The sequence below is a fragment of the Saccopteryx leptura genome, chromosome 3, assembly GCF_036850995.1.
Source record: "Saccopteryx leptura isolate mSacLep1 chromosome 3, mSacLep1_pri_phased_curated, whole genome shotgun sequence".
NCBI lineage: Eukaryota > Metazoa > Chordata > Mammalia > Chiroptera > Emballonuridae > Saccopteryx > Saccopteryx leptura.
Genome location: NC_089505.1, coordinates 344816323 through 344834385, shown reverse-complemented (window position 1 = coordinate 344834385; position 18063 = coordinate 344816323). Strand labels below are relative to the sequence as shown.

At 38.6% G+C, this 18063-nt stretch overlaps 1 protein-coding gene across 1 annotated transcript in view; it reads left to right on the top strand.

The window, feature by feature from the left end:
- Positions 1–5129, top strand: part of RSPO2 (R-spondin 2) — a 177345-nt gene extending 172216 nt beyond the window's left edge. Inside the window, exon 6 of the mRNA XM_066372489.1 lies at positions 3294–5129. Coding sequence (XP_066228586.1) covers positions 3294–3409 — 116 coding nt within the window. The 3' untranslated portion in view covers positions 3410–5129. The remainder of the gene's footprint in view (positions 1–3293) is intronic.
- The last annotated feature ends 12934 nt before the right edge of the window (positions 5130–18063 follow it).

Here is an 18063-nt window from a genome sequence, read left to right as displayed (position 1 = left end):
CTGAACCCCAGACTCTGCCTCATCCTGAAGAGGTTCACTCAGTAGTGATCTTTCAAGGCAACTGCAGTCTTCAAGCGCTCAGGACGAAGAGATACATAATCTGTCATTAATGTTGGACACACCTGCAGGCTGACAATATCCTCATAAAACTCAGTCATTTTCTGCTGGTCATGGGGAGTATTTTTTCCAAGTCCTCTTTTGTGAACTAAAAAGCAAGAAATTTAAACCCATAAGATGAATTACTCTTTGGGTGACTGACATCAAACTGGCCTTTAAATACTTTCTGTACAGAGTGAATAGCCTTAAAAATGTGAAACAATCTGAAAGTCTTAAAGTAATTCTCAGTCTAATCTCATAGCCACAGAGGTAAAGAAGTTACATTAAAACAAATTAGCATGCTTCTATGTTCAATATGTTATTTTCAAATATATAAATAAGAACAGAGATATATATTTTTGTTGAATTTAATCTTACCAATTTCTTTTGTTACATCTTAGAAGAGTTCAGAAGAAAATATGTGCAGGCCCTTTGATTCCTTAAGTTAGGATATGTTTTAATATTCTTTTGAGTTGAGCTTCAAGTCAAAACAACCACCTATGGACCACAAAATATTTTCAGTTAATTTGGGCTTATCCATGGTAAGATCCTGGCTAACCATCTTAATTCCTTGGTATTTGCAATATGTCTTATATGAGAAATGGGACTGACCAAGAACAAACCCAAGCAATGAAGCAACAGCGCAGACACGTCATTCAGAAGAGATTGTTGAGGAAAATTTTAGAATTGTAATTAGGTCTCCCAAAACATCTCTAGTTGAAACTGGTACCATGTGACTTATGGCCAGTAGAATAGTCGTACATTTTGAAAAATGATATGTTTTTAGAAGCATTGCTGAATTTTTGGCCACGATATGAAAGGTTTTATGCAAATATTGAATAACTTCCCTATCACACAATATTATATCAGCCAACAAACCCCAAAGACCATTTGATGTTGACAATTACATCAGAAGAATATATTAGGTAAATGACATGAAATTGACCCTCTCTTAAAATGAGTTTCCGGTAATTTAGCTTAGATTTGCTGTTAGTGAAAATAGTGCACATTTGATTTTCACTTAATCATTTATAAGCAGAATTAAAATGGTGACCATGAAAAGCTTTTTTTAAATAACATATATTCTTTATATTTTTATCTTAACAGAATACATTTTAAAATCAAGGAATGTTGGCATTATTTTCCATTCATGTAATTTTGATTTGCTTTTAAAGAAAACTCCAGCCTTTAAAGGAATGAAACATAAACTGAATTTTTACAATGTAGTCAGCAATGATTTTTAAAGGATTTTTGTTTGCTTAGATAAAATATAGAACTAAGAAGAACTTTCATAAAACTTGACAATTGAAGTTTCTTTTTAAACATGCTATCTTATGTTAAATATTTCATCTCTTTGCCCTCACTAGGTGAAAGTCTCATTATTAGATACATTGCTACTAAATAGTTGTAACTTTACAGTTTTTTTTTTGTTTTGTTTTTTTTTGATTAATGATGGCTTGGACTAAAGTTTCATTGGGTAGGATTAACTATGTTTTAAGATGGCAAAATGCCATTAGAACATTAGTGCCAGAATTTAATGAGAACCAGAAGTTAACTTCAAGGACCTTTATAATTTAATATGAGGGTATGATCATATTCTGATTATTTTACTGCAGTGTCCTATTAAAAGTAAGTTATTCTTTTTTTTAAATCTTTTTCCTGTGATAAGTTTTACTCAGAAAACACTTGTTGAATATTGAGTATGTGGCAACCACGTGCTAGTCTTACCAGTGAGACTGTTTTCCATTCTCAAATAAAATAGACCCTTTCTGAATAGAAAGAGCAGAAATGAGAAACCCTTCCCTCATGCAGAACTCTCATGGCCTCTCAGTCTTACATGATTCTGGCTGCCTAAGGCACATATCTGCCTCTCTAACCTCTGGTTTGTTTCTTCTTCGTTTCTTACATCAGCCACCTTCTCCACTGCCTACACTGAGAACTGGACACCTATATCCCTGTCATGAAAAGGTCTGGGATATTGAGTTTTTTAGGTGTGGGAAGTTGGAAAGCATGGATTTGAACCGGATGTTCTAGTTGCAATACTGATTGATGGTGTTTTACAGGAAGAGAAAAGTTTTGTAGCACAACACAACAGAAATGAACGTAGGGTGGGTAGGAGAACTGGCAAGGGATACTTTCCGTACTGAAGATGTATAGTGATGACTTATTTCTGTAAAATGCAGGTAACATTTAAAGCTATTTTCTACTCTTATAAATCCCACGATTACTAGGTGTTTAGAACCCAAAGAGAGCAGTGGACTTAACATGAATGTCTTATGTTCCTTACTCTTTTTTCTTGTGACCTTATGTATACATACTTGCAAAGAAATGCCGAGACCTTATAAAGACTGTGATGCATAGAACCACAAGGTGCAAGAAGTAAACTACAGCAGAGGCGAAGGGAAAACTGCATCCATTAACTCCTGATGGAGGAAAACCTCAACTAGTCAGCTTGTGGTCCGAGCTTCCTAGTGACTAAGGTAGAGAGGACAAATAGGATTACATGGTGTGATTTTTCTGCTTGTAGGATGCATATGACCAGTTCTTCAGAAAGAAGCAGTTTTCTTGCTCTCAGTGAATGAGAACAACTTGTCAATGGGATTTCTCTAAGAAGCCATAAGCCACATAATGAATGATGGCTTCATGAATTTTTATAGAAAGTAAAGAAGTATTCCACATATGTCACTTCAGATATTGGCCTTTGGAGAACATGGAGGGAATAATGTTAAAAGCAAGACATTTGTTTCTCCCATGGGGCAGGGTGAGGGGAGTTTGAAATTTCTGGTATATTTTCTGTAGATAGATGCTTATTTTGTTTTGACCCCCTGACACGAGTAGTAGAAAGATGTAAAGATGTCTAGTAAAGGGTAGCATTGTTAAAAGTAGGAGGGGATAAGTGGAATTTTTGTGGCAGGATGATATTTGCAAGACTGATCAGGCCGCTGGGAGGTGTTTAAATATGCCAGTTCCCTGTAACAGGAAGATCAGTCTCTGTTTTAGACAGCATATCCAATTTAGTAAATTATTATTATTCCGTCAAAATTAATGTGAACAATTTTCTCTTTGAGGCTGCTTTTTCCATAGGTGATGTTTTCCAGATGGGCTTTGTGTAAAACTCTTAATGCTTTACGTTTTCTTTCCTAGAGAAAGGGCCTTTTCTGACACGTCTTCCTTTCTTCCCCTCTGCCCCGTTGTAGGAAAGAGAGCGCCGAAGGCCAAGGAGAAGAAGAACAAGAAGAAGAAGAGGAAGCTGATAGAAAGAGCCCAAGAGCAACACAGTGTTTTCCTCGCTACAGACAGGGCTAACCAGTAAAATCAGAGACAACGTCGGGTGGATTTCTGAGGGTTTTTTGTTCTTTGCAAAAGTGCACAAAGCTCCTCTCCACTCCCTGACACTGGTGTGCGGTGTTTGTGCTGCTCCAGCCACTATCTGTTCCCAGTGACATTGTGCAAGGAGAAGCCACGGTGTGCTCTCCATGTTATTTATGCTTTGATCTGCAGCTGGAGATGGAAGGTGGGAGCTCCTGACCTGAATTGGAGGAAGCAGCGGTGAGCATCCAGGGTGGGACTTGGCTCGGTGCGCGCCCCGAGACCCTGGCAGCGCCCCGGAGAGGCGGGAGGTGTGAGGCTGCAGACCACCACCGGAGAACGGACTTGTGCATATTTATGGGAAGGAAGACCAGCAGGCAGAGTGCTGTTCCACTTGTGCATTTCATGTCTCACCTTGTGCGGTGTCAAGGATCAATGCATGTGGATATCTGCTTAGTGTTACCACATGTGGTTCTCAGCGTCTGTTCCCTTCAAACTGCTCAATTTCGCAGCAGCTCTAATATGTACATATTCTGCTGGGGCTTCGCATAAACCTCTCATTTACTGTATATTTATGCTCTCTTATGTGTAACAAGTCACACCTGATTAATAGATGTCACTTTGTCCTTAGTGGTTCCTAACCATTGTCTGGTTAAATGGCTGTTCTAGTTTTGCGAACTGACAAATGTTTTGTTGCCCCTTGGAACTTACCTTTTTTCTTTTTCTTTGTGGGCTTATTTCTCAGTGTAAGGATAGGATAAGCTAGTTTGTACATAGGGTCAAATGACCAGTGACGAAGAGTCTGAGTATCTCCTCACAGATAGAGCAGCATGTGGCAGTCGGAAGCCAGAACTCCCTTTGAGTCTAAGATGTGATGACTTTATGAAACAACTGAAAACATATGAGGGATTCCGTGCAGGCACTTGGCAGTATTCATCATGCCATGTCGCAGGCCAGCTAGAAAAGTCTCCCCAATGTGCTATATGTCCGTGGATCATTGAAAGCAGCGCCTGACTTACAGTGACAGGGCATCTACCAATATTCTCGGGCCACAGTTACCATCATGAGACTGTTCATATAATCTGAGGAGAAAACAGTATGAATTCCTACAAACACTGGTCAGATCTTAACAGGTCTCCTTGGAGCGGGAATCCTCCCCAAGACGGGGAGGAGCACCGTGGAAGCTTCCCAGGGGGGGACTTTCAGAGCAGCGGTTTCGAAAATGCTCTTGTCCTCTTGGGGAAATCAACTCTTGAAGGGTTTTGAATTGGCTACTTCTAAAAACATCATTATCTTCCTGGCTGATCCAGAAGAAAATTAGAACAAAAAAAGAAATGGTTGCAGATTTTTGAGGGGAAAACAAACAAACAAAAAAACAAAAACAAAGCAAGGTTAAAGCCTTTCTCTCGCCTTGCATTGGCAGAACTACCTCTTCAGCATTTTGGTTAACTTTTGAGTCAAAAGCAGCTTACCAATAAGTATAAATGTCATATACATCGTTATGAAAATATTATTGCTGTGAGATAAGCCATATATGAATGTTTGTATACAACTTTAGGATTTGCATTTCATCCTAAAGTGTTCACCTCCTTTCACACCTATTTACACTGTAGTCCTATTACTAAGCAGGGAGGGGGCTCTTATATAGTGCTTCAGCATTAATACGTCAATACCTGTTCTGTTTCTGGGATGTTCTTTTCATGCATTAAAAAACTTCAAAAGTATTTGTGGATATTTTTCTTTCTTTAGAGATATATTTAGGAAAAACATCCAACACTTTAAAACTCTATCCCCAAATGATGGTTTTTTTAAAAGAAAAGCAGATAAATAATTTTAAAGCCCGTTAGTAACTACATCCAAGATGTTAACCAGGTTAGCTATAAATTACACGACGGTAGAGTGGTTAAGAGTAGGGATTTCAATAAATTATATGATGATGGAGTGATTAAGAGTAGGGATTTTAGAGCCAGACTGCCCGAGTTCCAGTCTAGACTGGGAATAGCCTGGGGCAAATTATTTCATCTCTCCAGGTCTCCTGCCTCATCTGTGAAATGGAGGTAATATAACCTACCTGCAGGACTGTGTTTTAAAGGGATGGATTGTGTTTGGAGGATAAAATCAGGTAAAGTGTATAAGGTATGTCAGCACAGCATGATATATACTAAGTACTTCACAAATTGTTACTTGTTATTCTTTAATTACCCTTCTCCTTGGCTAGTTAAACTATTTCAAAAATATGCATTTCTCCTTATCAAAAAATCGAATGTGTATGAAAGCATCAATCAGTTCCCTTCAAATTACTTCTTGATGCCTGGATTTTATTTGCCCAAGCTTTTATTTGTATAGGAATTAATTTATAGCCATAACACATTAACTACAGTGTAATTTACAGCTTCAGAATATGAGTTTTCCACAAATAGATAATACTGTTCCTATACTGCATACAAAGTATGTAAGTAGAATATATGAAACTGCGTTTCTTCCCAATATTTTCAGGTGGATTAGCATCCGTGAAAGTCAAAGATGGGATTGCAGTTTTCTCAAGAAGTTTGAGCCAGGGATGAGTGAAAGGGAGAAGGTGATCAAAAGGTACAAAGCTTCAGTTATAAAATAAATGTCTAATGTACAGCATGGTGTCTATAGCTGATACATAGATAATTACATATATGAAAGTTGCTAAGGTTATATATTTTAAATATCCTCATCATGAGAAAAGAAAATTTGACAGTTCAGCACTTAAGAATAGCAAATTTTATAAATGTCTTTGTTCTTTTTCAAGATGCTAATTAATATGAGTCATTGTAAACATGGAATATTCATGTTTTGCTTGAGACTTTTGGAGAAGAGTTAATAGTCTCAAGTAAACATGTGGTTCATATACAGGTGATGTTTCCTTCTCCAACTTTTTTGTTTTGATATAAGCAAGAGATATAATACTTCTGTTCATATTAGAGAAGTTTGTGCACAGTGAATACTGCTTGATAATACCAGGTTGGAAAAGGCAGAGTTAGTAACTTTGTGAGTATATCTATGTCTTAACCAACCCCATCATCCTCCCTGTCCTTTCAGAAGGAATAACCATGCATTGCACTTTTACATTTGATCCCATTCCCTCTTACTTTTGTGGGGTTTTCAGTTTCCATGCCTTTCATTTCTTCAGCCCTTCCTCTCCCTTCAACTTCAGGTACTCTTTCTTTCAAGGTCTTCATTGTCCAATATCCTAAAAAAGTAGCTGGCATTTATTGATGTCTTCCACCTTCTCCCATTCTCACCTTAACTCTTCCTGATCTTGTTTCTTCCCCACAGCTGTATTGTAATTGTTCTGACAAAAGTAGCAGTGACATTCCCCTTGTAAAATTCAAGAAAAATGTTTGTCTAATTGCCTAGGTCCTTTTGTATGTGTCCCATCTGCTATTTCCACGAGTTTGACTCTACTGTTCCCTTTCTGTTAGGAATTTTTTCATTTGGCTTCTGTGACATTCCTACTCTGGATTTTCCACTTCTCCGGATGGATATTCCTTTTTCAGCTGTCAAGTTATTTCTGAGCCTAAATTCAAAATAGTGACATTTCAGGGGTTAGCTCTCTATTTAATCTTGGGTTAATCTTTTCAGTTCCTCATTCCACCTGGGAAGTCTAACCTTATGGTTTCAAATATCATCATCTGCATGTTGTTGACTTCTAAGCCGGGTCTTTGGTAGCTGTTTCTAAGCTGCTTCTAAATATCTTGCCCAGGAAACACCACACTTATCTCAACCTCGATGTATCTAAAACTGAATTTATTGCTGTATCAGTCAGGGTCTATTCAAGGAAATATACTAGTCTAGGTATTTCAAACAAGGAATTTAATACTTGGAGTTGATTATATAGGTGATAAACCAGACAGGAAGCTATCATGAGGATAAGACAATCCAGAGATTAGCAACAGCAGGAAGCCTATCACCCATAGGGCAAGAATAACAGGAAGATGTGAGGTTGTCCAGAATCCAGAGGGCAAGACCACTTGAGTACAGCTAGACCAATAGCTAGGGCTAGAGCTATGACCGCTGAAGAAACTGGAACCAAAGACATAAAGCTTGTCTGGTGGGAGCTGAAATTCTGGAAGCGATCTGGTCACCACGAGAAATGTTGCCCAAGGCAAAGTGAGAGAGAAAGAAATAGTATTATTTCTCTGTAGATTCCAACCTCCAGAGTCCCACCAGCACTTGACATTGCTCAAATCTGCCTGGAAACTAGGGAGCCTGGGTAATGTAGTTCTTTGTACTGCTGAGAAGCACAGGAGAAATGCAGATTTGATCCCAGAGCAAAGAAGCAAATGATCAGCATAATCACAGACATTTGCCCTCAAACAAGTTCTCTCCCTGCCTTCCCCACTTAGTTGGTTAAGCAAAGACCCTTAGATCATTATCTATTTTCATTGTTCCCTTCATCTAAACTATTACTAGATTCTAGTGTGTCTACCTCAGGCAACTGTTGAATTTCTCTCTACCTTTTACTTGCTTTGTCCTAAGCCTGCTGGGCCCTCTTTTTCTCTCTTCTGAACTGTTTCATTATTATCCTACATATTCTTTTCTCAGTTTTACTCACTCCAATTTTTCATTTTACTTTTCCATTAATTTTTTTATTAATATATTTGTTCTGCTACTCTCCTGTTTAAACACCATCCTATTCCTTGTGGAAGACAATATTAAACATTTTCACATGGAAAACAGTGCTCTTTTAGTTTCCTCTTTACCTATGTATCTTGTGAGTTCAAGTTGTGAATGAACTGGGATTATCATCATTATAAAATATCCAAGGGTTCCTTTGGTAAACATATTAGTTGAAATCCCTTGAATCATGAAAACAGAGATGTAATGGCAACTATGCCTTTGAAATTAGATGGTAAACATTAAATCTGATTAAGAGGTTCAATAGTCTGAAAAGGTATGGAATAGAGATTTAGATATTTTGAGTTAATTTTTGTATATGGTCTCAGAAAGTCTAGTTTCATTCTTTTGCATATGGCTTTCCAATTTTCCCAATACCATTTATTGACAATATATAGGAGAAAATATAGGTACTAAACTTTGTCTGAGAGCATTTTTTTTAATGAACTTGACCTCAAAGGCAAGGGATATAAAAGCAAAAATAAGAAAATGAGACTAATCAAACTAAAAAGCTTCTGCACGGCAAAAGAAAACAGCAGCAAAACAAAAAGGCAATTCACTGAATGGGAGAGAATTTGCAAGCAATACCTTGATAAAGGACTAACATCCAAAATACATAAAGACTCATACAATTCAACACCAACCACTCCCCCCCCCAATAACCCAATTAAAATGGCTGGAAAATCTGAACAGACACTTTCCCAAGATGACATAGCCCACAGATATGAAAAAGATGCTCAACTTTACTAGGTATAATGGAAATGCAAATAAAAACCATAATGAGATATCACCTCACACCTGTTAGAATGGCTATTATCAGTAAGATAGGAAATAACAATTGTTGGAGGGAAGGTGGAGGCAGAAACTCCATAGACTTCTGATGGGAATGTAAATTGGTACAGCCTCTGTGGAAACAGTATGGAGGTTGCTCAAAAAATTAAGAATCAAGCTACCATGTGTTCCAGCCATCCCTTCTGGGTATCTACCCAAAATTTTGAAGACACCTATTCATAAAGATATATGTACCCCTATGTTCACTGCAACATTATTCACAATAGCCAAGATGTAGAAACAGCCTAAGTGTTATTTGAGTGATGATTGGGTAAAGAAGAAGCGGTATATATACACAATGGAATACTACTCAGACATAAAGAGGTGAAATACTGCCATTTGTTACAACATGGATGCATCTTGAGAGTCTCATGCTGTCTACGGCCATACCACCATGAACGCACCCAATCTCGTCTGATCTCGGAAGCTAAGCAGGGTTGGGCCTGGTTAGCACTTGAATGGGAGAGGGTATCATGCTAAGTGAAATAAGTCAGAAAAGAACAAGAATCATATTTCACTCATATGTGGGATGTAAAACAGCAACAAATGAACAAAAAACAATCTCACTCATAGACATAGACAACATGATGGTTCCAAAGGGAAAGGTCAGTAGGAGAAAGAATGAAAAGGACAAAAGGGATCCAATATATGGTGACTGAAAGCAACTAGACTTTAGGAGGTAGGCACGTGATGGAACATGCAGATGATGTATTATAAAATTGTATACCTGAAACGCATCTATGTTATTAACAAATATTACCCAAATAAATTTATTTACATTAGGATATTACATTTATTTATGGCCTGAACCTAAAGGTGAAATAGTAAAAACTCTAAAAGCATAACTATTCTCGTGTGAGGCGAACGTGATAACCACTACACTACGGAAACAACTGCTATAACTATTCTCTATGTAAGTTCTTTTCTTTCTAACTTCTGTATAAGTAGCACCACTTTATTTTAGCATACCAAAACCCCTAAATCCTCAGAGAATCTGTTACTTCCCCCTTCTCATCTCTATCTTCAACATCAAGACCTCCACATCCTTTTTCTGTAATATGTGTTACTGTTATACTCTTCCATTGTCCTAATCTACATGAATTATTGCAATGACTCATTCTAAAAGTCAAGAAAATGTTTTAAAATGAGTATTTGATTACCCTTATTGAGTTTTTTACTTCTGGGATTCATAATTCTTTAGTTGGTCCCCATTATTTAGTCCATTTTCCTTCCATTAGAGTTTGGACTCCATTTTCTGTCTTAAACTATGAAAACTCAGTTTTCTCTGAATGCCTTATAAGAATAAAACCCTGTAGATGATTACTTCAGTGCCCTTGTTCTCTGAATTGTTCATTTTTGTTGCAAGAAAAATTTTAGGCCAATGTTTTATATCATTTTTCGCATGGAGATAGTAGAACAGGTTATGTGATGATGGCAGGAGTGTCGTGGAAGCCATTCCGAGGAGGTGGCCTTTGGCAGAAAGCCTGAATGATAGGTATATGAAGATTAGGGAGAGAAGTAGCCCAGACATTGGAAACAAGCAGTACAAAGGTCTTGAGTACAAACAGGGTCAATATGATCAAAGCATAGACAAAAGGGAAGAGTTGCTCATGTGTAGGCAGAAGGACCATGGAACCAATATGAGGTCAGAAGTATTCAAAGACAAAGTCATGAAGAACAATGAAGTTGAAAACTTGGATTTAATCTACTAAGTGCTTCAAAAGTCAATGGAGGATTTAAGCAGAGATTAGTGATGTGATCTGATTCTTGTTTTTTTTTTTTGTATTTTTCTGAAGCTGGAAACGGGGAGAGACAGTCAGACAGACTCCCGCATGCCCCTGACCCGGATCCACCTGGCATGCCCACCAGGGGCAACGCTCTGCCCACCAGGGGGCGATGCTCTGCCCCTCCGGGGCGTCGCTCTGCCGCGACCAGAGCCACTCTAGTGCCTGGGGCAGAGGCCAAGGAGCCATCTCCAGCGCCCGGGCCATCTTTGCTCCAATGGCACCTTGGCTGCGGGAGGGGAAGAGAGAGACAGAGAGGAAGGAGGGGGGAGTGGAGAAGCAAATGGGCGCTTCTCCTATGTGCCCTGGCTGGGAATCAAACCCAGGTCCCTCGCACGCCAGGCCGACGCTCTACTGCTAAGCCAACTGGCCAGGGCCGTGATCTGATTCTTTTGTCCTATTCACTTGGGCTGCTTTGTGGGAGGTGGATTTTCAGAATGAAGGCAGAGAGACCACATTATTGTTGTAATCAGATGAGAATTAATGTGACTTGGGCTGGTGCGTGGTAGTTCAGATTTGGGATATAGTTTGGCAGAAGAGCCTAAAGACTTGCAGATGAGTTGGATGTAGTGGGTGGTGGTGAAGGAAAAAAAAGGAAACCAGTATGTGTTCTAGGTTTCTTGCCCTAAGCAACAGAACATATAGGAATGATGGGGAAAGCTAGAGAATAAAAATAAGCCATTTTCCATATGCTAAGTTCAAGATGCTTGTATAGATTTATGTGGAAATACCAACTAGGCAACTGGATCTGGATGTTAGGAAAAAGGTGAGAGTTAGAGATATACTACTTGTGGGAGATCAACATATAGATGACACTTAGTATCAAGGATCTTGATGGCCTGACCCAGAGAGGGAATATACACAGGGGAGAAAAGAACCTTAGAGGCACTAATTTTTAGATGTTGGCCAGAGGAGGAGGCACTAGTATAGAGACTGACAAAGTGTCCAGGTAGCAAAACCAGGAGCAAGTAGTCACTAAGAGTGACCAAGAGCTGGGATTCGGGGTTTACATAGTTCTCTTGCCCCTTGTTTTAGAATAAAAATATCAGGATAATTGAAGAACAATTAAGAAAAATTTGCAATAATTAAGGAGTATAGACTTCTCAAATATTCTTCCTTATTGTACACTAAAAGAGTGAAACTTACCAATACTTTAAAAGCTCCTTTAAAATGGTTTTGATGTAAAAAGAACATTAAATAAGTCAATGCTTAAAAACTTTGGAAACTACTCTTCACATAAATATGATAATGATACTTAATTTCAGGTTACCATATCACCTACTATTTTTATCTACATTTATGATGAAATAATTATCTCAATGACCCTACAAGAATTTCCCTTGATTTCTTTCAAATTTAATAAAATATATCAAGTGAACAACAAAACTAGCATTCTGTGAATTATGGGTCCTTGGGTTTATAATTTACAACAATAATGATTTTTAAAACTTGTAATTATTGACATACTTTGGTAGCAGCCCTCTGATGTCAGAGCACACATGTTTGAACAGAGACAAATACAATCATGGTATTTAACTGACAAGCAAGGTAAGTGTTAAAAGTATTTTTTCAGAGTTTACTGTGTAAAATAGGATAACTAACATTTTAGGTACTTGTATTTAAGCTTTCAGTTAAGTAAATTATTTCCTTAATCTTTTTTGTTTTTCTTTTCAATCACACATGCTTCTCCCAAGTTCTGCTTCCTACATCTACCACCTGGAAACAAGAGTGTTTAGTTACATGTACTTCTTTCCTTTCTGACCACCAAACACCATCCCATTTCTAAATTTTCTTGTAGTTAGATGAAGCCTTGTGGTTTAACAAAAGAAATTGTGTGAAACTGCACGGCTGGGACACTTAAGAGCACGAGTATGTTCTAAACAATTTGTTTCTATTTGGCTGGGACCATAAAAGTAGAGTGACAAGTTGAAAGCAGCCTGGATCTGAGTCACTGCATGGAAAAGAGTCACCCTGGGTGGTTGTCCAACCTAAATTAGACTTTGCACAAGCAAGAAATAAACCTTCATTGTATTAAGCCACTGAGATTCCAGGGTTATTGTTACCCTAACATAGCCTGACATTACTCTGTAATATAGTTTATCAGTTTGCTTTTTATTGGGATTAAGAAAGTATATTACTTATTAGTTGAAACACGGGCAATAGATAAAGAAAAGCAGACAACTCAAAGTGATATTTAACCGGAATAATTAATTTGCATAGGTTTAGAATTAGAACAATGGCATCTACTCTTAATGAAGTACCTCTCACATCTGGATTAAAGAAATTGGCATTCTGATAATGGTGGTAAAATAATTTATTATCAAACTTTTTCAAAGATTTCTATAGTATTGTCAGATGGCCAAAGTACACATAATCTTCATAGGTTTTCTCCACACACTTACCCTATGCACAAGTGTAGGCAACCTATAGAATGCTATTAATGGGAAGTCAACCAAGATGAAGGTTCTTCCCCTTCCCTCCCCTCCACAGACACATGACTGTACAGTGACACAGGGAGCAATTACCACTGGGTGAGATCCAGAAACCTGCTGTGTAACTCCTACATATTGGGTGTATGAGCAAAATACCCACATTGAATGGGTAGCAAAGACAGACACACTCTCACCTAATCTCCACCCCCCCCTCCCCGGCACAGTGCCAATAGAGAGGAAACTCCTAACTCCCCGCTTCTCCCTGGGGAGGAAAAGATTATTGCTTCACATTTAGCACTCCAACTTTAAGACTCTCACCTGAGAGAAGGGACCTCCAAATACCTAGCTTTGACAGCCAATAAGGCTTGCATCCAGGAGACTCATAAGACTAACTTAAAAAAGAGAATAAGAACCAGTTAATGAATGGGAGCATTCCCATGGTTATGCCCCAAGGGTAAGTGGAGAGGGAACTGCAACCTGCCCATCTTCCAGTCTTTTCCTAAAGCCTCCAGCTGCATACTTTGAAATCTGCTGCCTGAGGTTCAGGCTTCTAATTTAGCACATTTAGGGGCTGTCTGTGATCTTCCCCAGAGACCAGGGAAACAGGCAGAACCCTCCCCCATCTTCTCCCTGTAGCCCACCACAAGTTACCAGTATCTCCCTGGAAGGAGTTTTTACCTATATCTCATGCCCCAGCTTTCATAACTGCTGTGGAGGGTTGGGCCTTCAATTGCCTGGCTCTGAGAGCCAAAGCAGCTAGCATTCACAAGTCCCACAGAACTGCATCAAACAAAGCAGTTCTTAATCACCTTAGAAGCAACCCCCACCAGCTGTATTCCCAGCAGCACAGAGAGAACAGGCAAAAATACCCTTCTTTCAATTTCTCCCTGGAAGGGGCTTAACTATATACTCTCTAAGCTGCCTCCTGAGGGTCTGGCTTCCAATCAGTTTGCATCAAGGAGCCAAATGTGACCCTTCCCTTAGGAACTCTCATAGGTCACACTCTCTACTACTGTGCACTACTAAGAATGAAGAAGTCAGCTTGGACAATCACAAAGTTTTGAGAGACAAACAAGAGCTCAGGCCAAACAGATTGATGGTGGCCATCTATAAAAGACCACTCTGTCAAACTGGGATAGGTGGCTGTTTTATCTGAATGTGCAGATGCCAACACAGAGAGTCAAGGAAAATAAAGAAACAAAGCAATATATTCTAAACAAAAGAACAAAATAAATCTCCAGAAAGACTTTAATAAAATAGAGCTGAACGATTTACCTGAGAGTTCTAAATAGCTATCATAAAAATGCTCACTGAGGTCAGAACAATGTGAGACAAAGTAAGAATTTCAACAAGGAGGTAGAAAATAAAAAAATGCCAAAAAGAAATCATATAGCTGAAGAATACAATCCTTCTCAAAAATACAAGGGCACACTTCCAAACTCATTATCTAAGGTCAGCATTACCCTGTGACCAAAGCCAGAAAAGGACACTATGAAACAAGAAAATTACAGGGCAATGTCCCTGAGGAGCATTGAGGCAAAAGTCCTCAATGCAATATTAGCAAACTGAATGCAATAATACACTAAAAGGATCATGCATCATGATCAAGTGGAATTTATTTCAGGATGCAAAATGGTTCAACATCCACAAATCAATCGATGTGATGCTTTATATTCACAAAATGAAGGCTAAAAATCATAATAATCTCAATAGATGAAAAAGAAAAGCATTTAACAAAATTCAACTTCACTTCCTGGTAAAAACTCTCAACAAAGTGGGTATAGAGGGAACATACCATAACATAAACAAGACCATCTATGACAAGTTCACAGTTAACATCCTACTCAATGATGGAAAACTGAAAGCTTTTCCTCTAAGATTAGGAACAAGACAAAGATGCCACTCTTACCAGTGCTACTCAACATAGTACTGAATGTTTTAGCCAGATCAATTAGTTAAGGGAAAGAAACAAAAGGCAAACATATTGCACAGGGAGAAGTAAAATTGTCTTTCTTTGCAGATGACATAATATTGCAGATAGAAAACCACAAAGACTCCACCAAAAACATGTTAGAACAAATAAATTCAGTAAAGTTGCAGAATTCAAAAATGCAAAAATCAGTCACATTTCTATACACTAACAAAGTATCAGAAAGAGAAATAAAGAAAACCTCATTTGTAATAGTAACAGAAAAGAATAAAATACTTAGGAATAAATTTAATCATACACTAAAACTCTAAGATATTGATGAAAATGGAAGATGCAAATAAATGGAAAAACACTCCATGCTCATGGACTGGAAGAATGAATATCATATGTAATTCTGGCCAAGGCCATCTATAGATGCAATACTATCCTTATCAAAATTTCTATGGCCTTTTTCACAGAAATAGAATAACAATTCTGAAGTTTTTGAGGAACCATAAAAGACCCTGAATAGCTAAGACATTCATGAGAAAAAAAGAAACAAAGTGGGAATCATCACTCTTTGATTCAAACTATACTATAAAGCTATAGTAATCAAAAGAGTATGGTACTAGCACAAAAATATACACACAAATCAACAAAACAAAGTAGAGCTCAGAAATACACCCATGCATATGTGGTCAATAAATTTACAACAAAGGAGCCAAGACAAGGGCATAAGATAGTCTCTTCAATAATGGTGGTGTGATAATGTGTTGCCACATGCAAAAAAATAAAACTAAACCCCATCTCATACCATACACAAAAATCAACTTCAAATAGATTCAGGACTTGAATGTAAGACCCCAAATCATAAAACTCCTAGAATAAAACATATAGAGTGACTTCTTAAGATGGCAAAGTAGGTAGGTGCTGAACTTGCCTCCTCCCATGACCATATCAGAATCACAACTAAATTACAGACCAACCACTGCAGAGAACTATCTGAAGACTAGATGAACAGAACTCCTATAATTAAGACTATAAAGGAAGAAGCCACATTGAAACTTGTAGGAGGGATGGAGACACAAAACAAGCTAGTCCCCTACCCACATGTATTAGTTGAGAAGGACATCTTGGCTGCAGAAGTACACCCTGAGTGGTTAGGAGTCCCAGACCCACACTGGGCAGCTTGGAAAGCAAGAGGGATATATGGGGAGGAAATGAATTGTCTGCCTTCAAGATGAGCACTGGAGGGTCAGCTCTCTACAGGATGGAAGTGCTGGCAAGCACCACTGTTCCTTTGTTGAGCCTTCATCACACACAGATAGCAAGGGTAGGCAAATGCCAAATCTGAGTGTCCATCAACCTGTCTAACAAGCAGTCACCTCACCTCACCCTGGTAATTCCATTAGACTCTGCCTCACCCAACTTGCATAGTGGGCAGGAACCTCTTTCAGTGGCTATTTCTCACAAGCAGCCTACCTTGGCCCAAACTGCAGACTGTCCTAAAATCTTTCAAAGGTCCACAAATCCCAAACAAGCAGCAGCAGACCTCAGCATGCCCTGTATCTCTTGTTAAGCAACCCCAAGACCAGCACTAATGGAGCCTGCCTAGATTGAAAGGATAGCCTCTTCCAGGTACCTCCAAACCCAGGACAGATCACGCTTTAGCTCCTACCATGTGGCCCCAGGCCAGTCACAGGCAGCAGCTGACCTTGGCCTGCACTGGAGCTCCTCCCAAGGGGTCCCAGAAGAAACAAACCTGGTGGCTGGCTTCAGATCACCTGAGAGCACTACTCAATTAGTGCCACAAATGACACACCTAAAGGGTGGACTCAGAAGGCACCAGAGGCCTGCTAAAGTAAATCCTGCTCCGTGGGGTCAGCCCTCACACAACAGTTCATCATTGGTTACCACAGCAAGTCCTCACAGTCAGTCATCCTGAGGGTCCAATGCCATCCACTGAAGTGCCAACTTCAATCAAGGCTCCGGGACATCAGAGGGCTTGCACAACCCACATAGGAGACAGCCCTGTGGTATCCAGCTCAGATGATCAGGGAGATTGCACCATTGAACCCTACAGGACACCTAATATATAAGGTTACTCTGCCAAGACTGGGAGACACAGCAGATCAACTTAATGCATAGAAAAAAAGAATACAAGGAGGCAGCCAAAATGAGAAGATGAAGAAACATATCCCAAATGAAACAACAGGATAAAACTCCAAAAAAAAGAACAAACAAAATGGAGGAGAGCAACATACTCAATATAGAGTTCAAAACACTGGTCAGAGCCACTATAAAGTTAGTGCAAAGGTTAAAAGGCAAAAGTAGGGCCTGACCTGTGGTGGCGCAGTGGACAAAGCATCGATTTGGAATGCTGAAGTCACTGATTTAAAACCCCAGGCTTGCCCAATCAGGCACATATGAGAAGCAACTACTACAATTTGATGCTTCCTGCTCCTCCCTCTGTTTCTTTCTCTATCTTCTCTTTAAAATCAATAAATAAAATCTTTAAAAAAAAAAAAAAGGTAAAAGTAGGAAGATCATAGTTAATTACAACAGTAACCTAAGGGATAAATACAAACTTACACAAAAGAAATAAAAAATAATGACAAGCACTTAAACATGAAGGGGTAAAAACAGTAATTTTAAAAAGTGTTCAAACTTGAGCAACCATCTACTTAAAACAGAGTGCCATAAACATAACTTGGTATATAGGAAGCACATGATAACAACAAATAAAAAAACCTACTAAAGATATAGAAGACATAAAGAGAAAAAAAATCTAAACACAACACTACAGAAAATCATGAACATACAAGCAAAGTGAGCAAGAGATTAAGAAATAAACAGTTAAGAACTACAAAAACAATCAGAAAATAATAAAATGGCAATAACTTCATACCAATCAATAATTATTTTAAATGTAAACAGATTAAATGATCCTATCAAAAGATGAAGGGTGGCTGAATGGATAAGAAAACAAGACTTGTCCTTCCTACAAGAGACCCATTTCAGATCAAAAGAAACACAGACTGAAAGTAAAGAGAAG